At 41.9% G+C, this 27,191-nt stretch overlaps 1 protein-coding gene across 1 annotated transcript in view; it reads left to right on the forward strand.

The window, feature by feature from the left end:
- IRAK4 (interleukin 1 receptor associated kinase 4) overlaps positions 1-18,713 on the forward strand; it is a 37,664-nt gene extending 18,951 nt beyond the window's left edge. The window contains exons 4-12 of the mRNA XM_040343887.1: positions 1,431-1,574; positions 3,967-4,127; positions 4,220-4,284; positions 5,622-5,736; positions 6,516-6,625; positions 12,452-12,635; positions 14,285-14,347; positions 17,794-17,952; positions 18,030-18,713. Of these exons, the coding sequence (XP_040199821.1) occupies positions 1,431-1,574; positions 3,967-4,127; positions 4,220-4,284; positions 5,622-5,736; positions 6,516-6,625; positions 12,452-12,635; positions 14,285-14,347; positions 17,794-17,952; positions 18,030-18,074 (1,046 nt within the window). The 3' untranslated portion in view covers positions 18,075-18,713. The remainder of the gene's footprint in view (positions 1-1,430; positions 1,575-3,966; positions 4,128-4,219; positions 4,285-5,621; positions 5,737-6,515; positions 6,626-12,451; positions 12,636-14,284; positions 14,348-17,793; positions 17,953-18,029) is intronic.
- The last annotated feature ends 8,478 nt before the right edge of the window (positions 18,714-27,191 follow it).

A 27,191-nucleotide genomic window follows, 5' to 3' on the forward strand; every position in this document is an offset into this window, starting at 1 on the left:
TGCCCCGTACACACGTGCAGGATTTCCGACGGGGAAAAGTTCCCATCGGAAATTCCGAGGGGAAAGCCGAGAGCCTGCTCGGTTAGTCTTTCCCCCTACACACGACTGGTTTTCCCGACAGGAAAACTGCAATGGAGCTTTGGCCGGGAATCCCGGCCGTGTGTATGCTCCATCGATGTTTTTCTCATAGGAAAACTGCCAAAAACCTCTGAGCAAAAGTCCGCCAGTTTCCCTGGCGGGAAAAAAGAGAACTGGTTCTCTTCTTGTTTTTTTTTTTTTTTTTTTTGGCAGTTTTCGGGCAGTTTTACGGTCAGAAAAACTGCGAGGAGCATACACACGGCTGGGATTCCCGACCAAAGTCTCTCCTCAGTTTTCCCGTCAGGGAAACGAGGCATTAGAATTATAGTACAACACCAAGTTCTATCCTTTATAAAAAAAAAAATATTTTAAATTCCCAACAATCGCAACATTTTTAATGTGATAGTGTTCCGCCTATCACGGAACAGCATAAGGAATAGCGCGAGTTTTTAAAACTGCACGGCCACCTTCTGAATATGTCATGGACTTGGGTACACAGATCGGATTCTGCAATGGGCACGGTGAGGTCAGGCTTCAAAGGTAACGGGACCTGCCGGGGGAACCAACTGGATCCTACCATTACAAATCGTAGAGAAAATGTAGGTGAGAGGATGGTCGAGTTGAAGAGCTGCAATGGGCACAGTGAGGTCGGGCTGCAAATGGGCACAGTGAGGTCAGGCTGCAAATGGGCACAGTGAAGCTGCAAATGGGCATTGTTGACCCTCTTTTCCGCTTACAGTAGCTGCTGCATTCTCACCCTAGGCTTATGCTCGAGTCAATACGTTTTCCCATTTTTTTGTAGTAAAATTAGGTGCCTCGGCTTATACTCGAGTATATACGGTAGGAAAATAATGTGAAAATCTGTAATTTTACCTAATTACGTGGGTTTTCTAAATTTTAGACTTGAACAAATCCCCATTGATTGATTAACAATAATCTACATACAGTATATTATATGCATATTACTAAATAGTGTATGATTTATTTTGCATATATAATATTATTATTATTATTCAGGATTTATATAGCGCCAACAGTTTGCGCAGTGCTTTACATCAGGGAAGACGGTACAATCACAATACAATTCAATACAGGAGGGATCAGAGGGCCCTGCTCATTAGAGCTTACAATCTAAAAGGGATTTTTAGCAATGCCATTACCTTTACAAAATCACACATCTGATCCATAGAAGATTTTTAATACCAATGAATTAAAACGGAGAATGAGAAACCATGTCACCCCCTTTTTATTATGGTGTACTACAGCACTTTGGACAAGGTGGCCAAGAAACCCTAGAAACACCCCTGTGTACATTAGATCTCTAACATTCATAATTTTTTGCTTGTGAACAGATCAAGAGACAAGAGCTGCCTGCCCAACAACCCTTATAGATGAATTGGAGAAACAACAGATCACATCTGAAAAATGTATCCCAAAAAATCGTGGAGACCCTGTTTGTCAAAGCTCACATCCAGAGGAGAATGATGAAGAAACAGGTATTATTTTTAAAGCACACACGGTCAGCCTGCATCTTGGTATCCTGGCACTGTGAAGATTAACCATTCTGTACTGTCACTTTAACCACTTCAATACTGAGCACTTTTACCCCTTTCTGCCCAGGCCAATTTTCAGCTTTTAGCAATGTCATATTTTTTTATAGTTTTTTTTTTGCACAAATAAAGCTTTCCTTTTGGTTGTATTCAACCGCTTGCCGACCAGCCGGCGTCATTATACTGCGGCAAGGTGGCGTAATCCCGCGAATTGCCGTAGCTGTATGTCGGCTTGGGAACTCGCTTTTGTGGGCGCATGCGTGCCCCCATTGGCCAACAGGGAAGCCAATCAGCGGGTCTGACGGACTCGATGTCCGGTGGCTACCTGCGATCTTTCCCCACAGTGACAGGACGGGGATCTGCCTGTGTAAACAAGGCAGATCAACGTTCTGACAGGGGAGATCACACAGATCCTGTCTTTCTTCTAAGCAGGAAGGCGTATCTGTGTGTTTCCATAGTCACACAGTCCCCCATACAGTTGAAAACCCCTGCAGGGAACACATAACCCCCTTGATCGTCCCTGCCATTAGTACAATAATCGTTCATATTTTAAGCACTGTAATAATGTCACTGGTTCCCAAAAATGTCAGGCGTTCGATCTGACCGCTGCAATGTCGCAGTCCCACAAAAAATAACTGATCTCTGCCATTACCAGTAAAAAAAATTATAAAAAGGCCATAATTCTATCCCCTGTTTTGTAGACACAATAACTTTTTGTGCAAAACAATCAATATACGCTTATTGCGTTTTTATTTATTTTTTTAACCAAAAATATGTAGCAGATTACATATTGGCCTAGCAGAAAGTAAAAAAGTTTTTTTTTTTTCGTTTATAGCGCAAAAAATAAAAAACACAGAGGTGATCAAATACCACAAAAAAAGCTCTTATTTGTGGGGGGGGGGGGACATACATTTTGTTTGGATACAGTACAGCGTTATCATATAACTGGTGTGACGTTGATCAGGGGCACTGACTGTTGACAATATGTCATTGTTTTTCAATTTAATTTTTTTTCTTTATTTCATTTTTTTTTTTTAGGATATTTTTTTTTTCTGACACACTGTGACCAGAGCAATAGTATTACCTTGGTAACACTGTACTACTCTGGGAAAGTGATCAGGATTTCATTCTTGTTTTTTACACATTATGATTTCTTATACAAGTAAATTTCATTGGTATAAGCAACCGTTTTTACTGAATGAAACTGGTTCATTCAGTGTCTTTTGTTGTGATTAGCCAAAGCTAATGGGCTGTGATTAGCTCTGTCTGTAGCATATGTTCACTGTGACCAATCACAGCTAGCAACACAATTGTATACAATGAATGGTATGAAGAGAGGTAATCCATTGTTTAAAATTGTCATGTAATCTGCTGTGATTGGTCACAGCGATCACATGGTTCTGGCAGCGGGCCGGTACAGTGATCAGTCATCGGCTGTGTCCAGTGGACGCAGCCCCATGTGAGGCACGCTCTGGGAGCCCCCAAGAACAACAGTGCTCTGTCATTTTACTGTATATCTAAGATACACTATGCCGCCGTAACTTTATTTTTTTCGAATCCTCAAAGAATTTGCGCCGTAAGTTACGGCGGCGTAGTGTATCTTTGGCGGCGTAAGGGCGGGGAATTCAAATGGATGTAATGGGGGCGTGATTTATGTAAATACGTCATAACCCGACGTAAACGACATTTTTTTTTTGAACGGCGCATGCGCCGTCCGTGGGGGTATCCCAGTGCGCATGCTCGAAATGAAACCGGAACAAGCCAATGTTTAAGACGGTGACGTCATTCTACGCAAATCCCTATTCGCAAACGACTTACGCAAACGCCGTAAAAAATTCAAAATGCGAGGCGGGAACGACGGCCATACTTAACATTGAGTACGCCTCATAATAGCAGGGGTAACTATACGCCGGAAAAACCCGAACGCAAAAGACATAAAAAATGCGCTGGCCGGACGTACGTTTGTGGATCACTGTAACAAGCTAAATTGCATACTCAACGCCGAATTCGACGGAAACACCACCTAGCGGCCGCCGAAAAATTGCACCTAAGATCCGACGGCGTACTAAGACGTACGCCTGTCGGATCGATCCGAGATGGTCGTATCTTGTTTTGTAGATGCAAAACAAAGATGCAACGCGCAAAATTTTTAATTACGCGGCGTCTCAAGAGATACGCCAGCGTAATTCTTTCGTGGATCTGGCCCTTAGTGTTCATAAGGCCTTGTTGTAGCAGAGCCTATTCATCTGAGATCATTTTATTTTGTATGTATTGTATTCATCAACCTATTGTTGTTTAATAACTTTACTTTTTTTTTTTTTTTTTATACGTATTACAGGGTTTGGAGTTTTCTCCTTTAATGAGCTGAAGAGAATTACAAGAAATTTTGATGATCGTCCACTTTCTGATGGAGGGAATAAAATCGGAGAGGGGGGGTTTGGAGTTGTATTCCAGGGACAATTGAAGTCTGAAAAAGTGGCAGTAAAAAAACTGACAACAGTATGCCTCACTCATTCATTAAGCACTCATTCATTGCCAATGCCAAAAAGCTATACAGAAAATATTAACTGTTTTTTTTTTTTCCCCAACAGATTGTTGATGGTAGTCTACAGGACCTTAAAGATCAGTTTGATCAAGAAATAAGAGCAATGGCTAAGTAAACTCATGTTCCATTTCCTATTAAGTTAAGCCAATCGTAGACACAGAACTTGCTTATCTCTGAATGTGTTTTAGTTCATTTTATACAATCGGGTCTTGCAAGCATAATGGTTTACGTCATGCAGATTTATTACAGCCAAAGCCATAGTGAGCGGATTAGGTTTTCTGATATGTCAGATCTTTTTTCCACAAGAACTTAGAGCCAGGCCTGTCTGAAGCTCTTAACAGACTTCAGATCATCTTCCAAACTGGTTAAACTTAGGCCTCGTACACACGATCAGTCCATCCGATTGAAAACGGTCTGAAGGACAGTTGTCCTAGGTTAACCGATGAAGCTGACTGATGGTCCGTTGGGCCTACACACCGTTGGTTAAATAACCGATCGTGTCAGAACGCGGTGACGTAAAACACAACGACGTGCTGAAAAAAACGAAGTTCAATGCTTCCAAGCATGCGTCGACTTCTAAACATGCGCGGGTTTTTAACCAATGCTTTTGCATACTAACGATCGGTTTTGACCTATCGGTTAGCAATCCATCGGTTAAATTTTGAAGCAAGTTTGCTTTTTTTAACCAAAGTTTAAATAACCTATGGCACCCACACACGATCGGTTTGGGCCGATGAAAACGGTCCATCAGACCGTTTTCATCGGTTTAACCGATCGTGTGTATGCAGCCTTAGATGAACAGACAGCCATCTCATGTCAATAGACACTTTAGGCTGTGGGCCCCCTGGACCTCCACCTAGTATCCCTTGTTACCCGATTTTCTGTGTCATTGGGGGCGGATGCGCTTGTGATGCGCCTGTTGGTGAACTTACCTTTTGAACTTGTTCTCACACATACCATGTGACTGATGTATGTCTTCTTCCATCCAAGTTGTATTTTTATATGTAACTGTGTCTACCTTGCGTGTAATGTTCTGTACTGTGTTACCTGGTATGCTGTACTTCTTTTTTTACAACAATAAAACACCTTTGTTTGTTAAAAGACACTTTAGGCTGGGTTTACATTCCAGCATGCAGTGGCTCACAGCAGGTGTACGGTGTGTCCCCATTCACCGTGTCAACCCAAATTTTGGGCTGAATTCGGACCTGAAACAGACCAAAAGACACACACAGGGCTCCTGTGCAATTTGCACTGGAGTCACTGCAGAGATGTCTGAATCGACTCTGTAGAGAGCTGGTCACAATCTCCAGCTATGCAAATTGGAAGCAGGGAAACACGCATTCAATTTGAATAGGTGTGAACCCAGCCATACCCATTTGCTGCATATAATCATCTATTCTGTTTATCATCAGTTGTGAATAACTTTTTTTTATTCTGTATATTTCTAGATGTCAGCATGAAAACATTGTGAAACTTCTTGGCTTTTCAAATGACAGTGACAATTACTGCTTGGTTTATACTTATATGTCTAATGGCTCTTTGCTGGACAGGTTAGCTTGCCTGGTATGTAGCCAACTGAGTCCTTTCTATATTTTTTAATACTTGTATAGGCAATATTGGTTTCATGCAGTGTGAACCCCTGTGCACATTATTAGTAGTAAAGGCACGTCTAGGCAAAGCCCTTACTAAGAGCTACATAGGTGAATGGCAAGGCTCTGCTACTGTACAAAGTCTGTAGAACAAAGAAACTCATGGGTCAAGTACAGAGAAAGGGATTTATCTGGAAACTGTGTAAAGGACAGCAACGGTTCTGCCAGCGCTGTTGGTGTCACAAAAAATGCCTCTGGCGCACTCGTGACCACACCTTGAATAAATGATTGGTAAACCATAGAAGACAGGGGAAGCAAGACGGTGGCCTATACTTAAAAGTTTCTTGATAAAATAATCCCCCAAGCCCCCCCCCTCGGCTCTCAGCACAGAAAGAGTAAGTCAAGAAAAATGTGCACCGCCAGAAGTAGGCACACAGTGGGGGGGTGAATTGTGCAAAGATAAGTGCCCTCTGTGGCTTTTGCCTTCCTCTCATCTCCGTGCCTTTATCAAGTCTAATGGTAAACCAAAGTGAGACATGAAACATTGACCATCTTATACTCTTTCCCTGAGATGTTGGTGAATGTTTTGGAACCTAGGACATTTTATGAAAAATGTGAACATGCCCAATGACTTGCATATTTTGACAGACAGTGTACTTGTCTCTAGACTGCAAGTTGGACAATAAAAGAAAAGCCGTACAAACATTCCCTGGTGGACGCTCTATACTTATTTTTTTTATATGCTTGTTTCAGAATAACACAGATCCATTATCCTGGAATAGAAGATGTAGTATTACAGTAGGAACAGCAAAGGGCATTAAATACTTGCATGAAAACAATCACATTCACAGAGACATTAAGAGGTAATTGCGATTATTAATAATCAAAAATTAACCTATGTTTTTAAATTTATATATTTACAGTGTCTTTGTTGTGAAACTGACAGGAAATGTTTCTGCAAAATAGCTTGGATGTATATGTTTATTTCTGCTTCTCAGTATTTTCATGCTGTGGTGGTGAGGCTGGTTTTCTTTCAATAAAGTGGGTTTCCTTGATTTACCACTTAATTAAGCCAATTCTGACACTTCGCTCCTACATGTAAAAATCATAATTTTTTATGCTAGAAAATTACACAGAACCCCCAAACATTATATATGTTTTTTTAGCAGAGACCCTAGAAAATACAATGGCGATCATTGCAACTTTTCATGCTTTTGGAAAAAAACAGTAAAGTTACAAAAATATAAAGAGAAAACAGTGCAGCGCAAAACCAATAAGAATATATTCAATTGAATATATATATATATATATAAAAAAAAATATATATATATATATATATATATATATATATATATATATATATATATATATATATATATATATAGTGAAATACGGATCAATCCATATATAATTCTAAAATGGTGATAAAGTCCAAAAAATTATGAAATATCCAATTTGTCAGATCTTATGCCCCGTACACACCATCACTTTATGTGATGAAAAAAAACGTCATTTTCTGTGAAGTAAAAAATGACGTTTTTGAAACTTCAATTTTCAAAGACGAAGTTGCCTACACACCATCGTTTTTCTCACAATGTTCTAGCAAAGCGAGGTTACGTTCTCACCACTTTTTCCATTGAAGCTTGCTTCATAAGTAGCTTCTGGGCATGCGCGGGTGAAAAAACGTCGTTTTAAACGACGTTTTTTACTACACACGGTCAATTTCTGTGAAGTAAAAGTTGACGTTTTGAAAAACGACACATAAAATTGAAGCATGCTTCAATTTTTTTTGGTCGTTTTTTTTAGAAGACATAAAACAAAGTTTTCCCCCACACACGGTCAATTAAAGTGACGTTTTTAAAAACGTCATTTTTTTTCATCACATAAAGTGATGGTGTGTACGCGGCATTAGAATTCTTCACCAAGTGACGATGGAAAAGCCAATCCCTCCACCAGTAAGAATGGGTACTCTCACCTCCACACATGGACCACTGTTTTACCAGATGGTCAAATAAGCAGATATCTCAGCATGGGAGACCAGGAAGCAGGGTAGTAATTCAAATCCTCATGGGTCAGCGGTACACACGGACTCATAGTTCAGCTTTAAACCTGTGGATCTGTTCCTTTGCTCATCAAGGGATGCTGGGGATCATCCCTTAATAAAGTTAGCCCAATTTGTTTGCATAATGTGAAAGATGAAGTTACGCCGAGTAAATAGATACCTAACATGTCACGCTTCAAAATTGCACACGCTCGTGGAAGGGCGCCAAACTTCGGTACTTGAAAATCCCCATAGGCGACGCTTTAAAATGTTTTACTGGTTACATGTTTTGAGTTACAGAGGAGGTCTAGGGCTAAAACTATTGCTCTCGCTTGAACGTTTACGGCGACACCTCACATGTTTGAACACCGTTTTCATATGTGGGCGGGACTTACGTATGTGTGAGCACATGGGGACAGGGGCAATTTAAAAAAATGTTTTTTATTGTTAATTTTACTTACTTTTTTGACACTTTAAAAAAAAACACATCCCTTGTAATAGGAATATGACATGATCGGACCTCTTTACAGTGAGATATGGGGTCAATAAGACCCCAAATTTCACCTCTAGGCTGGGAAGCCTAAAAAAAAAAAAAAAAAAACTATCACCGCTTTCTAGCATAAGTTGCGCCGTTTTTTTGAATGCAGAGGCCGGGCGTGGCATCCATAACATCGCGCCCGGCCTCCGACAATCATAGACTCCGGCGACCATCTGGTCCTCCGGAAATCTCTATGTTCACCATCTGGGGCCGGCGGATCCTCTCACCGATTCCTCAGGTGAGTCGGTAGAAGCACGGGAGGGGGGGACGTCCCCTCTCGCCACCCATAAGAACGATCAAGCGGCGGAACGGTCGCTATGATCATTCTTAAGGTGTAGGGCATCGCCGGCCAAAAACGGCAATATCTGAATGATGCCTGTAGCTCCGCTAGCCTTGTGTATTTTATTAACTCCTGATTAATTGGCAAATACTACCTCCACCCATGAGAATATAAAGCTAGACCACCTTTATGGGGAAAGCACATGTTGGGGTGGCATATTCTTTCGATAAAGTTGCTTTTTTTGATTAAGTGGACACTTTCACATTGGCCTTCAGCAATTTTTGCATTGAGAAAATCCACAGCAAATTACTTTTTATTTTTTTTAGCCAGATTTGGGTGTTTTTTTACATTGGTGACCCTTTGACCTGTGCAAAAACGCTGTAAAAATTGCGGTAAAATTGCGCGACTTTCTGCCTGAAAACGCTATGCTCAGGTGTGAATGGGGCCTTTAGGAGCAGCCAAAAGAAGCTGTATGTATGATTTTTATGGCCTGGAAATGGTCATATCACCAAAAATGATGAATGGGGGGGGGGGGGGGGCACTGCTGCTTTAACAGCCTGTTGAGCTGTTAAAAAAAAAAAAAAAAACGTATGGTTAAGCAGATGAAGAGGTGGACCTATTGTGTTTAAGCACTTATCTTATAAACAAAAGAGGAGCCAATATGTGGAAGTTGTGCCTCAAAAAAGTGACAAATTACACACAGAGTAGCGCTAATCTTGATGTGAACAAGGGAAACAAATACAACACCACCCCAAAGAGAACACTTCTAGACAAAAGCTGCACCACATTCACATGTCAGAATTGCATTGTATAAATCATTCAAATTGTACATCGACATTTTCCCCATCTCCCACTACAGTACAAAAACCCAGTACAAAACGCCCTGTATTAAAAATATTTAAAACAAAAGAAACCCCACTTCAAAAATTGCATCAGATCAGACCCTTGAATATTGTCGTGATGCACTGAGTGTGTCAGAGTGAAGTGATGGGGTGTGTTCTGCTACTTTCACTATGGGGTGCAGGTTGAGCAGAAACTTGTAAAGCTGGCCATAGTTGGATAGAATCTCTGCTGGTTCAGCAGGGACCAGCCAAGATTTGATCCATCTACAGGTAGGCTGGTTGTATCGAACGCAACCCATCGATCGATTTAAGTAAACCAAGCCTGTTGTATTTTTTGCATGCAGTTACTGTTAGAGGCAATAGTCGCTAGCAGTGATTGTGTTCTGCCGGCAGGGAAGGCTCCCTGCCAGCAGAATACAATAGCTCTGCGGGAGGCATTCCCTCAACACTGACTCTGTTGATGGGGGAAAAAATGCAATTTATTTTCCTTCCACCCCTGGAAGGAAAGAAACATGTTATACTTATATGCTCTATGCAGTCGTTTTGCACAGAGCAGCCCTGATCCTCCCCTTCTCGGGTCCCTTTTCGCCGGTCCTGGCTCCTTCCTCCTGGTGAGGGCCCCCACAGCAAGCAGCTTGCTATGGGGGCACTCGAGCCAAGCTGCAGCTTTGTGTGTCCATTCAGACACAGATTCTCTCTCTCTCTCTGCACCACTGCTGTGTCTCAGCCAATCGGGAGTGAGAGTATTGGACAGAGATGGGTATTAGGTAATTATTGGGAGGTGCTGGGAGGCTGCCTTTACAACTCCTTTAAGATTTAAGGATTTTTCTAAAGGGACTACATAATAATGTTGAAAAAATAAAATAAGCTATGCTTTTATGAATGTCATAAGCGAAAATGTTTGCACAGATTACTTATAATGTAATTCCCAAACTTCACAAATCGATAAAGTCTACCATAGGGACCAGTCCTCTGAGCAAATCTCTTCCTGAGAGACGATTGGTACATCTGTTGCCATTCATAAATTATATGTCAAAACTATGCCTCCGTTTGTCAGAGATACATTCCACTTATTAAAGTATTGCAGTAAGTTACCATATTCCAAACATTTTAGGGATATCAGCAGCTGGTAAATTTCTCTCAACATTCCTAGGGGATTGAAACAGATGAGCATAGTGCCGTCTAACCCATGAATGGTCACCAGGAAGGAGGATGTTGATTTGGACTTTTCTAGGTACTGATAACACAACAACAAGGTATTGTGTAAAAGAAAATGTATTGCATATAAAGCACTATACAGTTAAAAACATTTGAGCCAAACCCCACAATAGGAAACAGCATTGGTTGATAACAAAAACGCCATGACATGTCTGGAGTGGAGTAGTATGTATACGGTTCCCAATAACCGTATACATACTATATTATATTCTAATATTATGCCATTATCCTTACCAGAGAGTACCACATAATCCCTCTCGTTCGCCACGGGGGGTACTATTTGAGCCGTCGCTTAGTCCATGAGCTAAACCCAGTGAGCAGATCAACATGAGCTTGACATTGACTGTATATATAATTCTACAATGTTGTATTATGTTTATGCCATTGCTAGTTTATTTGTATTGTATATCATACAGACCCTCCTGAAGAAGCGGTACTTGCCGCGAAACTGGTTGAGGTATTTGCCCTTCTCCACTCCAACAGACATGTGATGGCGTTTTTGTTATCAACCAATGCTGTTTCCTATTGTGGGGTTTGGCTCAAATGTTTTTACCTGTATAGTGTTTTATATGTAATCAATTTTCTTTTACATTATACCTTTTTTGTTGTGTTATCAGTACCTAGAAAAGTCCAAATCAACATCATTCTTCCTGGTGACCATTCAAGGGGTTAGACGGCACTAGCAGCCATCACCCTATGCTCATCTGGTTCAATCCCCTATTACTTATTATGGATGATGGTACTAGTTTATCTTTATATTGATGTATCTTAACTGAGGCTATACTCCAAAACTTTGCTCTCAACAATTCCTGTCAGAGCATTATCTTAAACATTTTTATTCTGCCTACTTCAGTTCTTCCTTAGTGATACTGGGCCATATTCTCATAGAAGTTACGATGGAGTATCTCAGGATACTCCATCGTATCTCCCTTTTTTGGCCCGTGTATCTATGCGACTGATTCTTAGAATCATTTTCGCATAGATACACTTAAGATCCGCCATCTGTAAGTCACTTACACTGGCGGATCTTAAATGTAATGCCGCCGGCCGCCGCTAGATGGCATTTACGTAAAGGACTAATTTGCGTATGCAAATGATCATTCTACGCCGATTCCCGAACGAGTTCGCGTCGCCTAATCGTCGCTAACGTCGGTTGCGTAAGCGGAAATTTAGTCCTGCTATTATGAGGAGTAAATTTCCGCAAGTCCCACGTAGGCCATGTTACGGATGGCGTCAGGTCCGCGTTGTGTTTTTTCGTCGGGTACGTCGTTTCCGTAAGTCGTTCTTGAATACGACTTTACGTCAATGACGCACACGTCGGCGTCATTGACGTTTTCCGCCGAGAACTGGAGCATGCGCACTGGGCTTTTTGAAGCCCGGCGCATGCGCAGTTCATTAGAATCGGGGGCGCGCTTAATTTGAATACAAGCCGCCCCCTTGGAGATCCGCCAGGCTACGCCGGGGCATTTACACTCCGCCGTCCCAACTTATGGAGCAAGTGTTTGGGGAATACAACACTTGCTCCTGTAAGTTGGGACAGCGGAGTGTAAGTGCCTTAAGCGCAGCCCGCGGATTTTTAGAGAGAATATGGGCCACTGTGTTCATGTTTAATAGGCCCCAGGAAGGTATTATGTGGTATAGGGAATGGTCATCGGCTACCTTACTGTTTTATATAACTGACACGCATTGCAATTAACTTGCTGCTTTCACTAAAAGACATTTGTTGGAGATGCCTATATCGTGGATTATGATATATTTTTTTTTATCTAGTGCAAATATTCTTCTAGATGCTTATTTTACTCCCAAAATATCAGATTTTGGGCTTGCAAGAGCGACTGGGAAACATGCCAGTACTATGATGACGGAAAGAATTGTCGGTACTACAGCTTACATGGCCCCAGAAGCCCTGCGAGGAGAGGTCACTATAAAGTCTGATATATTTAGTTTTGGCGTGGTAAGTAACATTCTAAAAATTCGATGGCATAGCTTACTCTGTTTATTGATTCAGCCCAGGTTCACACTTGTGCAAACACAGACATCTCGCACGTGATTCGCACCCACACTGAGGTGCCGATTGCATGCGATTTCTGTGCAATGCGAGTTCAGCCATAAAGTTGTATGGCTGAACTTGCATTGGATTTGCAGGAAAATAGAGCACTGGAATCGGATCGCATGGGTGTTCTGAAATGAAAAATAAACAAAGCATATACTTCTATAGCATGTATGTGCTTCTATCCAAAGCACCTAGTGTGGTTTGCCTACTCTGCCATTCCTCTGCTATTTGCATAAGTCTCTGCTGACAGCCTATGCCTACACTTAACAATCCAATCTCCCCCCCCCCCCCCTTCCAGTACACAGGAGGTGATTGATGGCTTCAGCTGTGCATGTTTCCCTAGGAGACTGTGCAGATGGGGTGTGTCTATTCCCTCCACTCAGATTCATATTGCACTCGGCTCCCCTCACTGTACTGTGTGTAAATTCTGGACTTTTAACAGATATAGAGAGAGGGCTGCAGATAATCGGGTAGAACTTTATGCATAGGGATTTGCTTTATCACTGTGTAGAATCGAAATCTATAGATAAGAGTTAGAGATTTCCTCCAAGTCCAGGAACTACTTTTTTAAATTGATGTGGCAGCGCAAAGTTGGCATCACACTGATTTGAACAGTGCAATTGCTGGCAATAGGGTGTGACTTGTCATGCGATTTGACCTGTCAAATCACATGACAATTCGCTCCAATGTGAACGAGGCCTTAGGGTGATTCACTTTTGTGTTTACAGGACAGAAAATTAAAGGAAACTTCCCCAATGAGACACAAGATGGCATAAAAAAAAAAACAACAACGTAAAAGTGGTTTTAACCCTCCTCTATTCTGTCCAACATGTTTCAAAAAAAGTGGTGCCTTTTAGATATACTTTCAAAGCAGACATTAAATAGTGCAGCTGCAAGCACAAGTACTAAACCGAATCTGTTACCGTATTTATCGCGGTATAACGTGCTCCCGCGTATACCGCGCACCCCTAAAGTGGCCCCCAATCCTGTGGAAAAAAAGTTTTTTTTGTATTCACAGTTTTGGTGTCTTGCGCGGCGGCCTCGTCGGGTCCGGCGTCCTTCTGCGGCTTCGGGTGTCTTCTGCGGCTTCGGGTGTCCTTCTGCGGCGGGTCCGGTGTCCTCTTCGGCGGGTCCGGCGTCCTTCTGCGGCGTCCTCCCCGCGCCGAGTTTGAATACTGCGCCGACATATACAGAGCGCAGTACACTCGTGTATTGTCGGCAATGCTCAGCTACCCGCGCTGACGTCCTGTACGTCCAGGACGTGAGCGTGGAAGGAGCCGAGACTGGCTGACTATACCCGAGTGTACTGCGCTCGGTATATGTCGGCGCAGTATTCAAAACTCGGCGCGGGAAAGCGGGTATCGGCGTATACCGCGCACCCACGATTTTGCCCTGATTTTCAGGGCAAAAAAGTGCGTGGTATACGCCGATAAACTTTGCCTATTTGGGAAAAGCACATATTTACTTTAAGTTAGTTTAGAAAATACTTTAATGAATGAACTATAAAATAAATCAAATGTGTTAACACTAATAATTGCTAATATTCATAGGTATTACTAGAAGTAATCTCAGGACTCCCGCCATTTGATGAGACACGAGACCCACCATTATTGGTAACTGTTCTTTACTCATTCAATTTATTTGCTCCCATTGCTCCTTTCTTTTTTTTTTTTTTTTTTTTAGGAAAATATTTGAATCTGTTCCTTTGTGGTTTTAAAAATTAAAAAAAAATACTTGATGAAAGCACTTATCGTTTATGGCAAGTTATTATAGCTTTTAGCAACTGAGATTTAAATGTAATTTTTCTGTAATGAAGCTTTCTGGCCCAATGCTTATGCAGAAGCCAGATTACAGAATTTGCTTGCTGAGATTGTTTAATGTGTAGTAAATGACTGGAATAGAAGTGTCCGAGCTGGAATAGTTGGGACACTGCTAACAGAAAAACAGAAGGCATACTGTATATAGCGTCTATCTGACCTGCTGAACAAACTATGCTCTTTTATGTTTGAACAGAGCCACCAAAAATGTGGTATAGCTCAGAGATTTTGTATTGGATCTACATATTCATCCCTGCCTATCATTTAATAAGCTGGTATGCTAAAACAGCTACCCTTTTATAACTCCTGTTCCAAACCAATGTACAGTGCCTTGCAAAAGTATTCACCCCCCTTGGCTTTTTACCTATTTTGTTACATTACAGCCTTTAGTTCAATGTTTTTTTAATCTGAATTAAATGTGATAAGAACACAATAGTCTAAGGCCCCATACACACGATAGAATCCATCCGCTGAAAAATCCCAGCGAAAGGGTTTCAGCGGATAGATTCTATGGTGTGTACAATCCAGCGGATCTGTTTCCGCGGATTTTTCTCCCATGCGATGGATTTCCAGCAGATAAATATTTGAAGACATGTCTTCAAATCTATCCGCTGGAATCCATCCCAACGGATTGATCCGCTGGTCTGTACAGACTCACCGGATCAATCCGTCCAAAGGGATCCCCCGCATGCGTCGTAATGATTCGACGCATGCGTGGAATTCCTTATATGACAGCGTCGCGCACGTCGCCGCGTCATCATCGCGGCGACGGCGCGACACGTCATCGCCAGAGGATTTCGGCGCGGATTTCGATTCGATGGTGAGTACACTCCATCGCATCAAAATCCGCGCAAATCCTCGAGAGGATTTATCCGTGGAAACGGTCCGCTGGACCGTATCCGCGGATAAATCCTCCCGTGTGTACGGGGCCTTAGTTGGTAAAGTAAAATTAGAAGAATATATACGTAAAACTATTTTTCATACATAAAAAAAATGAAAATTGTATGTGTGTATGTATTCGGCCCCTTTGTTATGAAGCCCATAAAAAGCTCTGGTGCAACCAATTACCTTCAGAAGTCACATAATTCGTTAAATGATGTCCACCTGTGTGCAATCTAAGTGTCACATGATCTGTCATTATATATATATATATATATATATATATATATAACACACACACACACACACGCGCACCTTTTTATGAAAGGCCCCAGAGGCTGCAACACCTAAGCAAGAGGCACCACTAACCAAACACTGTCATGAAGACCAAGGAACTCTCCAAACATGTAAGGGACGATGTTGAGAAGTACAAGTCAGGGTTAGGTTCTAAAAAAATATCCAAATCTTTGATGATCTCTAGGAACACCATCAAATCTATCATAACCAAATGTAAATAACAAGGCACAACAGCAAACCTGCCAAGAGACGGCCACACACCCTGATGCTGTCTGTAGGATTTAGTTCACAATTAAATTATCCATAAAAAACAAATACGTTTCAAAAATATATATTTTTTTAATCCAGTTTATGCAGGTCATGTCCTTAATTCTGCTCGGTCTGGGATGGTGGGCAGGACGAACATGCAGCATGTCACATGTTGCTACTGCTTATTCTCCTCTAACCCTGGCTGTGCAAAGCAGAGTGATGCTAAAACAATCACATGAGTGAAAGCAGCACTTATACTGTATGTGGAATAAAAATTAGAAGTGAAGTGCTCACATGTGTGATCTCCACTGCCAGACTGTCAGATGCTATTACTACCCGTGCTCTGCCCATGTAGCTTAGCATACGAACGCTGCTTTGTGCTCTACCCTGCTACAATGCACCATACCAAAAATCAAGAAGGCTTCAGATGAAAAGTTCACAATAGCAAGGCACCCTGTTGCTGTTCTATTTCCCTTCTTTTGTCAGTCATTATTAGTACCACCCAGGAAACCTTTGGCTGCCATTGACATGGGTGCATTGCCACAATGTGCAAAGCAGTCACTGTAATGAGCACAACAAACAGCATTTTTTTTATCATAATGAAAACCTTTTGGAAATAAATAAAAGGCATATATGGTTGGGATAATTTAACAGGATAGAGGGGTCTCAAAGTCTGTTATTTCTACCTTGCTCAAAGCAAGAAAAGCCACTTCCAGAAAGATTTATTATTGTTTTATTGCTCTCTGCCCTTTTAAACCTATCGGAGATACTAGCTTAGATGACCTCTAGTGCAAAGTGTATTTTATGGTTGCTATTGCATCTATTAGAAGTGTTTTTTGAGCTGGCATCCCTCATGTGAGCGTTCCTCATCCTGCACAATGTCAAAGTAGTCTTATGTGCAACACCTGTCTTTTTTCCCCCCTAAGGTGGTATCAGTCTTCCACTTTTCTTCATTCCCTGAATGTAGTCAGAACCATTAGAATCTACCTCAAAAGCTTTGATTAGCAAGATGGATTACCTATTTGTCCTGTCCTCAGGACCTTACAATGTTCACCCTGCTTTCAAGTCCACCATCACTAGATGGATAGGAAATCTGTTCGCTACAGCTTACACTGTTGAGGAAAAATCTCCTGTGCCTTTACACGCCCATTCCACCAGATGGGTTGGAACTCCTGAGCTTACCGGGCACGTAGTCCAGCTTCATAAGGCTGGCACCTGGGTCTCTGATCACTCTTTGGCAAAGTAATACCAGGTGAACATCCAATCTTCTTTGGATGCAGCTTTCAGATGCAAGGATCTTGCAGCAGCATTTTAAAGCTGTGTCATTTGACCCTTGTTGTTGGTCATGTTGGCACAAAATTGTTTGCCCAGTTCTTAACAGCCCACTCTTCTCATTCATTGCTTGGGGATGTCCCAACGTTTTTGAAAAATGTGCCCGTGCCCTGTACTGTACAATTTTAATATAAAAGGAATGTGACCTACCTGTAAATGCCATGTATTGGATTACAGGACACAAGCCCTTCCATTCCTTGGTTACTCTGCATTGCTTGCTACAAAACTGAGGACTCATGGAGTGGGGTAGAGTTCTAAGGGAGGCACCCAGTGGACATGTCCTTGAAAGCTTTGCCAGTGTCCACTGTCCAATTACCTAAAGATATGAACTTATAACCCATGGTCTATGAATACTTGCCCGTGTCTTGTACAGTACTCCAAGATATGGAATTTACAGGAAAGTCAAAGTTCTTTTTTTCATCCAGGCATTGCTGCAGTGCATCAATTTTAGTAAATTCCCCCTCTGTATATTCTTATATTCAAAGCTTGACATTAAAGAGGAAGTTGAAGAGGAGGAAAAAACTCTTGAAGAATGCGTGGACAAGAAAATGGGAGATGTGGAATTCAGCTTGTTAGAAAAAATGTACTGCCTTGCCAGTCAGTGCTTGAACCAAATGAAAAACAAAAGACCCAACATTATCACAGTATGTATTATATGTTTACTGTACAGTATCTGACAATATTAAATGTGGAACGTGACTTTTTTTATTTATTTTTTAAGGTGCTGCATTCTCTGGAGGATATAACCTACTCTTCTGGTTCCTGATCAATGCAAACGTTTCTATTTTTTGTACATATGTGATTTTATATTGAACAACATTAAGCTCTGAAGTTAGAGGGACAGCTATTTTCACTAGAGATAAAATGCCTTGACAATCAGGAATATAAACTCTTCTTCATCTTCTCTTTGAATATGTTCTCCTGGCAGTATGAAAATGGATATATTTTGAGTAAGCAGATATTTTAAGTTATTAAGATGGTATTTACCTTAAGACCCCTTCCACACTGGGGTGGTTTTCAGGTGCTTTAGCGCTGGAAATGGCCTCTGCTAAGCGCCTGAAATCCACCTCCCATTCAAGTGTGACTTTTTATACTGGAGCGGTGTGCTTGGGGGACGTTCCGAAAAGTCCTGCAAGCAGCTTTTTGGGTCAGGTTGGGAGTGCTATACTTGGCGCTCCCAAAATGCCCTGTCCATTGGAATGAATGGGCAGCGCTTCCGAAGCGCCGCAACACAGGAGTTTTTAACCCCTTCTTTGGGGTTAAAAGCACCCTGCTAGCTGCTGAAAAGCGCCGGTTTACCGCAAACACAACCCCAGTGTAAAACGGGGTCTCGGCTAGGGCTGCCACCTCATTCCTTTTAAATCCGAACACATATGAATTACACAGGTTCGAAGGCTAATTTAATGCACCAAGTGAGTTTAATGACCACCTTAATCAGCCACAGAACCTGTGTAATTCATATGTGTTCGGTTTTAAAGGGATGAGGTGGCAACCCTAGTGTCAGTCCTAGTTCACACTATAGGCCGCGTGTGAATCGCACAGGAACTGCACCTCATTCCTGTGCAATTCACATGTGTTTTTTTAGTGCAGTGCCATTTTTAACCCATTAATTTTCACTGGAAGAAGTGCAGGCACCATTTTGGGAGCCGTACCATGCGATCTAGTGTGGGCACACCGCACTGCATTTGTGATCCTTTTGGGGTGTCTTACACTTTGTATTGACACCCGCAGCAGATCGCAAACATAGTGCAGTTGTAATGTGGTAAGGGGAAATGCACAGGGATTGCTGTTTCAAGCACTGCCTATGTGTGAATCTATGTTCAAGCAAAGGGGCATGGCTTAGGGCAGGGACTATGTTTGGAAGTCTGTTACATTGAATAAACCCTACTGCGTGACTTTGTTTTCTGCCCTTGGCTTGGAGTGATGCAGGCTTTCTTTGAACTTTTGCCTTTAAATCAGAACTAAATCTACATTTAAGAAAACTGCAAGCAGGTAGCTCATTTATTGCAGAAGAGACATGCTATGGCCATTTCTACAGGAACAATATTTCAGTTTGGGTTCTGTATATGTTATTGATCACTATTGGGCTGAAATCTGAATTTATTATAACGGTTTGGTTACTTAGAAATAATTTCTCCATTGACATGTGCAAGTCATGGTGAAAGATGCCAGAAAAAGCCTTTACCAGTGAAAATGTAGATGTTAAACAGTCTCATACCTAGGAAAGACTTCTTTTAAACAGTAGAAACTCATGTTTCTTGATCATACATCACGGGACACAAAGTCTTAATTACTTAATGGGTTATTTAGTCACCACAGGTGATTGGACTCTGGCAAACCCAATTAAAACTGAGTTCCTCCCCTTTATAACCCCTCCCAAATATAGAGTACCTCCGTTTTTTCGCCAGTGTTAAGGTGGATGGCCATGTTCAACATGTGCTAAGAAGAAAAATGCTCTTTTGATGATCTGGCCGTTTCCAGATCTGCAGTCTGTGGAGGAAGAGTCTACACTCTCTAGATCAGGGATCCTCAAACTACCGCCCTCCAGCTGTTGCGGAACTACACATCCCATGAGGCATTGTAAACCTCTGACATTCACAGACATGACTAGGCAAGATGGGAATTGTAGTTTCTGAACAACTGGAGGGCCGTAGTTTGAAGATCACTGCTCTAGATATTGTAAGGGCGCTACGGGTTTATTTGCAAGCTACGGCTCAGATAAGGAAGACTGATTGTCTGTTCATTCTGCCACAAGGCCCAAAGAAGGGCCAGGCAGCGTCAAGATCCACTATTGCAAGGTGGATTTGACGAGTCATTATTCAGGCCTATGATTTAGAAAAGAAGATCCTTCCTTTTCAGGTGAAAGCGCACTCAACTAGAGCAGTTTGTGCTTCATGGGCAGTGCATCACCAGGCCTCCATGGCTCAGATCTATAAGACTGCTACTTGGTCTTCGGTCCATACATTTACCAAATTCTATCAGGTAGATGTGAGGTTTACGAGGATGCCACCTTCGGGCATAGTGTGCTGCAGGCAGCAATATAAATCCTCTGGCTCGATGATGGTCTTATTCTGATCGGTGTCTCCCTCCCCTCTAATTTTAGTATTGCTATGGGACATCCCATTAAGTAATTAAGGCTCTGTGTCCCGTGATGTATGCTCAAGAAAATATAATTTTTTAATACAGCTTACCTGTAAAATCCTTTTCTTGGAAATACATCACGGGACACAGAGCCCCGCCCCTCTTCGGAATTAACATGGAACACATTGCTTTGCTACAAAACTGAGGTACTCTCCATTTGGGAGGGGAGGAACTTAATTTTAATTGGGTTTGCCAGTGTCCAATCACCTGTGGTGACAACATAACCCATTAAGTAATTAAGGCTCTGTGTCCCGTGATGTATTTCCAAGAAAAGGATTTTGCAGGTAAGCTGTATTAAAAAATCATATTTTTTTGCTGTGGAATCCTCCATTCATACTTCACCTAAAAATGGCGGATTTACTGTGAACACATACTTTGCCACTATAGTATAAAACTAACAATTTAAGTTTTTTGTTAACATTCATGTAGAGCCAAAAATGTCTAGATTATGTACTGCCAAGATAAAAGCTACCTACCTGCAGCAAACCTATTGTTTACATTAAAATAAAATGCTCTAGTAACCAGCTCAATGAAAAGGGATTGGCAAAGAAGCAAATCTTGAAATATGTTAATAAAAGGCCTAATGACCCTAAATGCGATCATGCCCAAAGAAAGGCATCATCTGGCTCTATTTTTATTTATTTTTTAAAGTGATTTTATTTTCCTATTATAAGGAATTATTCAGCATTCTTTATAATACCCTCAGGAATTATACTAAAAGAAAGCTGGTAATTGTGACTTTTTGCGGAGTTGTCCTTTATAAACATATATCCAGCAACGGTCTGCAGTAACCCACCATTTTGGTGCCAAAAAAATATGTAAGAGGAGGTGGTAGTGAAATGATGGAAAGTGGGTGGGCAGGGGGAAGGGCCACTTTAAAAGAGACCATTCATTTCAGCAACAATCTTCCCAAAAGATTGGCTGAATTTGGAGTTGAGAAAAACTGGGTTGGTGCCTCCTGTATACACACACCAGATTGGAGAGTAACCCAACTACTTTATAGTTGTAAGTGTAATACTGTGTCGTACCTTACATATCGTATCATGTTTTTTTTTTTTTTATATATATATTTTGATGATTACTTCTATATCACCAGCATATTCAAGGATCTCCTGAGGTAGCCACCTTTCTACACTACCTATCCTTATTCTTGTGTTTGGGGCATTGCACTTTTGTATGGCTTCTAGAATTAGTAAGTGGCATATAGGCTGATGATATCTGGTGTATACATGCTTTTATTTTTTGCCTTCTATATGGTGTTTGATTTTTTTTTTTTTGTATATAATAAAACATCCTTTTATTTATATTAATGTGTGTTATTTTCCTGAGATGTTGGGCATCAAAAAGTCTAATTTCTCCATCTACTAATTTATGTCAATGGTCTTATAGGAATGTGGTGCCCTTTATACCCTCCTCACCAATTTCCTTTTTTGACAGGGATTTTTGGTGGTGCAAATCATAACCCTTATGTGCCTGCTGTACCATGTACTTTTATGAGAAAGTATCCTGTTCTCTTTGTATTGGTTCCTTTGTGTGAAATTCCTGGTGTTCCTGTCGGTCCCTATGCTTTCCTATTAAAAACGGACAACACTAAGCAGGAGAGTACACCATGGTCAGTTCTCTAGCTATGCTGGGAACTCAATGTGCCCTCCTTTCACTGGGAAGATCAGTGTGCAGCTACTTTTCCTCCCCCAGCTCTTATGCAGCTGAAAACAGAGGGACTCACTTATTAAAAATAAAGATGGATATCTATTTTTATTTATTTCTATACAAAAACATTTTGCCTTTTATTATTATTTTAAACTTGGGTTGCTTTACAAGGTGATCGTTTACAGTCACTTGAAGATGATAGTTTTCCTCTGAAACCCTCAATCAATCAGATTGCAACTACCAAGTGATATTGTTTGAGTGTTAACACTACTGTGGCCAGGACTGTTTTCATTACAAGTCTAATGCCGCGTACACAATCACTTTATGTGATGAAAAAAAACAACGTTTTTAAAAACGTCAATTTAAAATGACCATGTGTGGGGGAAAACTTTGTTTTATGTCTTGTGAAAAACGACAAAAAAAAATTGAAGCATGCTTCATTTTTTTAAGTCGTTTTTTGTTTCACAAAAATTGACTGTGTGTAGCAAAAAACAACGTTTAAAACAGCGTTTTTAAACCCGTGCATGCCCAGAAGCTAGTTATGAAGCGAGCTTCAATGGAAAAAAGTGGTGAACAAAACCTCGCTTTGCTAGAGCATTGTGAAAAAACGATGGTGTGTAGGCAACGTCGTTTTTGAAAATTGAAGTTTCAAAAACGTTGTTTTTTACTTCACAGATAATGTCGTTTTTTTCCATCACATAAAGTGATGGTGTGTACGCGGCATCATACTAGTTGTTGTAGGAGTGTGGATTTTTGAAATTAATGATTTATGGAAAAAAGAAAATTGTTCTATTAAAGTGTATTGACGTTCTTTATGAGACCAGTCACCTTAAAATCTTTTTAAGTGTTGTGGTGCACTTCGCTAATTGGAAAGTGATACTGAGCTAGCGTGATCAACAGCTTGCCCCCTCCCCCCCACTGCTGTCCAATCATGCTATTTAGCAAGGAAACAGTGAGAATGACAGGCACTAAAAAATGCATGTAGCCAGGGGCTTCGTAACTCAGAAAATCCAGAGCCCCGACCTGGCCAACCTACTATTGCAGGGGGAGGACTAAAGTAATAGATGCCAGTTTGTGTTGGTCATTCATAAAAATAGGTTTTGTATTACAGCTTACCTGTAAAATCTTTTTCTTGGAGTACATCATGGGACACAGAGCCTTAGTATTTACTTAATGGGTAATAGGCCACCTTTCAGGTGTTGACACTGGTAAACCCTAATTAAGGCAGTTTACTCCCTATATAACCCCTCCTCCTTCCAGGAGCACATCAGTTTTTGTAGCAAAGCAATATGTCTAAATCCCAAAAGAGGGGAGGAACCTCTGTGTACCATGATGTACTCCAAGGAAAGGATTTTACAGGTAAGCTGGAATAAAAATCCTATTTTCTTTATCGTACATCATGGGACACAGAGCCTTAAGTATTTACTTAATGGGATGTCCCATAGCAATGCCACTTGAGGGGTGGGAGAAACAACCCGCAGGGTACACCCAGACTTGAGGATCTATACTGCTGCCTGCAGCACACTGCGTCCGAAGGCGATATCCTCATACCTCCTTACATCCACCTGATAACATTTGGTGAATGTATGCACTGAAGACCAAGTTGCGGCCTTACAGATCTGAGCCATGGAGGCCTGATGACGCACTAACCAACCTGGTAGAATGTGCCTAAACTTGAAATGGGGAAACTTGCCCCTTAAATCATAAGTTTGAATTATCACTTGCTGAATCCATTTAGCGGCAGTGGATTTCGACACTGCCTGTCCCTTCTTAGTACCCTCCGGCAGAATAAATAAGACATCAGTCTTACGAATCTGAGCAGTTTTCTTTAACCACTTCCATACCAGGCACTTACTCACCTTCCCGCCCAAGCCAATTTTCAGCACTGTCGCACTTTGAATGGCAATTGCACGGCCATGCTACACTGTACCCAAACAAAATTGGCATCCTTTTTTCCCCACAAATAGAGCTTTCTTTTGGTGGTATTTGATCACCGCTGCAATTTTTTTTTAATTTTTTGCGCAACAACTAAAAAAAAAACAGAAAATTTTGAAAAAAAATTACATTTTTCTTTTTCTGTTAATTTTTTTGTAAATAAGTAAGTTTTCTCTTTCAATTAAGGGCACCGATATGGCGGCACTGATGGACATCGATGAGGTAGTACTGATTGGCGGCGCTGGTATGCGGCACAGATGGGCACTGTGGGGGTGGCACTGATGTATCCATGTTGCTTGTCAGTGCCCATTTGTGCCCACACTGATTGGCATCTTTTTTTTACTGACTTTTTTTTCATTGCCCCTTTTTTTGTCCTTCCCTGGTGGTCCAGTGTGGGCTTCCCTGGTGGTCCAGTGTGGCGATGCGAGGGGGGGCTGCGCTGATAAACAATCAGCGTGAACCCCCCCTGTCAGGAGAGCCGCCGATCGGCTCTCCTCTACTCGCGTCTGTCAGACGCGAGTGAGGAAGAGCCATCAACAGCTTTTCCTGTTTACATCGTGATCAGCCGTGTTTGGACACGTCTGATCACGTGGTAAAGAGCCTCCGGCGGAGGCTCTTTACCAAGATCGGAGATGCAGGGTGTCAGACTGACACCCCGCATCATCGATCGGCGCGCGCGGCATGAAATCCTGCAGGACGGGAAGTGGTTAAATACATTTTCACTGCTCTCACCACATCAAGACAATGTAGTGACCTTTCTTCCCTGGAACATGGTTTTGGAAAAAACGATGGCAGGACAATATCTTGATTCAGGTGAAAACCTGAAATTACTTTTGGCAAAAAGCCTGGACGAGGGCGTAGCACCACTCTGTCCTCATGAAAAATTAAATACAGCTCTTTACAAGAAAGAGCAGCCAACTCTGAAACCCTCCTTGTTGAGGATACAGCAACCAAAAATACCAACTTCCTTGTCAGCAGGACTAGAGGAATATGTTGTATCGGTTCAAATGGCTGTTTTTGTAACAGACAAAACTAAGTTTAAGTTCCAAGGATTCAAGGGAGGTTTGACGGGCAGATTAAGCCACGTTACCCCTTGTATAAAGCCTCGGACTAAAGAATGAGTAGCAAGTGGTCTTTGAAATAAGACAGATAAAGCTGAGACTTGGCCTTTAATAGTACTTAAGACCAACTTCATCTCTACCCCTAATTGTAGAAAGGCAAGAATTCTGCCTATGGTATATCTCCGAGGGTGCCAACCATTGGATTCACACCAGGAAACATAAGCCTTTCAGACTCTATAATATATAGCTCTGGAAGCTGGTTTTCTGGCATTGATCAGGGTGGAGATAACTGACCCGTAAAGCCCACGTTTCTTTAGAATGTGGGTTTCAATAGCCAAGCCGTTAAATTTAGAAACTGTAAGGAAGGATGGAATATCGGTCCCCGAGAGAGCAGCTCTGGTCGTAGTGGGAGGGACCATGGGCCCTCCACTGCCATCTTTATAATTTCTGCATACCATGACCTTCTGGTGCCACCAAAATTATCGGCTTCCTTTCCAGCTTGATTCTGCAAAGAAGTCAAGGCTGCAACTGGATGGGGGGAAATGCATATATCAGTGAGAACTGATCCCATGGGGTCACCCACGCATCCGTTCCGCATGCGAGTGGATCCCTTGTTCTGGCCACAAAGTTGACCAACTTTGTGTTGAATCTGGATGCTAGGAGATATACGTCCGGAGTCCCCCATCTTTGGCAAACAGCCCAAAATATGTCGGGGTGAAGCGACCATTCCCCTGGGAATAACTGCTGGAGACTTAAGTAGTCCGCCTGCCAATTCTCTACTCCTGAAATGAAGATTGCAGAAAGGCAAGGAACATTCCTTTCTGCCCAAGTTAGAATATGGTTCACCTCTCTCTGTGCTAAGAGACTCTTGGTGCCCCCTTGGTGATTAATATAGGCCACAGCTTTGGCATTGTCGGTTTGAATCCTGACAGGGCAATTCCGTGGCCTGGAAGTCCAGGCCTTTAGAGCCAGACGTACTGCCTGAATCTCTAGGATATTGATGGGCAAGCGTCTTTCGGTTCTTGACAGTTGTCCCTTCTAGTACTGCTCCCCAGCCTGAGAGGCTGGCATCCGTCGTAACCACTTTCTAGATAACTGGTCTGAAGGATTTTCCTTTCAGCAGATTCTGGGTTAGTAACCACCAAGTGAGGCTTTGGGCCACTCTTGGGGACATCCGCATTGGCGAGTCCAAGGCTTGAATTGCCTTGTCCCAAGCAGACAGGATACTGTTTTGTAACGGTCTTGAATGGAACTGGGCATAAGGAACTGCTTCGAATGAAGCCACCATGGTTCCTAGTGACCCCATGCAGAGGCGAATGGAGGAATTGCCATTTGACCCGACCCTCCGCACCAGTTCTCTTATGGAGTTAGTCTATGCTTGAGAAAAGATCACTTTTCCCTGGGCTGTGTCTATGATCAGACCCAAGTACTCCAGTCTTTTTAGTGGTATTAAGGAAGATTTCTCTAGGTTGAGAATCCAACCTAATGCTTTTAGATAGTTGGTTTTAGTGCGTACGTTTTGCTCCAAACGAGTCACTGATTAATCTATAAGTAATAGATCGTCTAGGTACGCTATGATTGTTATGCCTTGGGCCCTTAACCTGGCTAGAGGTGGGGCCAGCACTTTGGTGAACACCCGAGGTGCTGTGGCTAGCCCGAAGGGCAGGGCTACAAACTGAAAATGCTGTTGTTCCAATTCAAACCGCATAAACTTTTGATGAGCAGGGGACATGCAGGTATGCATCCCTGATGTCGATTGACGCGAGAAGTTCTCCACCTAGAAGTATGGAAACTACTGATCTGATTGTCTCCATGCAAAAGGAGCAGATCTTCAGGAATTTATTTAGTTTTCTTAGATCTAGAATGGGTCTGAGGTCTCCATTTGGTACCATGAAAAGATTTGAATAAAACCCTAGCTCTTGCTCCTTTGTGGGGATCTGTATGATCACCCCTTGAGATATTAATCGGTCTAGTGCCTGAAACAGAGATCGTCTTTTCTCTAGATCTTTGGGCACGCTTGATCTTAGGAAACCAGACAGTGGAAAGTTCCCGGAAATTCCAGCTTGTATGACCCATGGGTCCTGAATTTCCTTTTT

The sequence above is a fragment of the Rana temporaria genome, chromosome 3 (genome assembly GCF_905171775.1).
Source record: "Rana temporaria chromosome 3, aRanTem1.1, whole genome shotgun sequence".
NCBI classification, from domain to species: domain Eukaryota; kingdom Metazoa; phylum Chordata; class Amphibia; order Anura; family Ranidae; genus Rana; species Rana temporaria.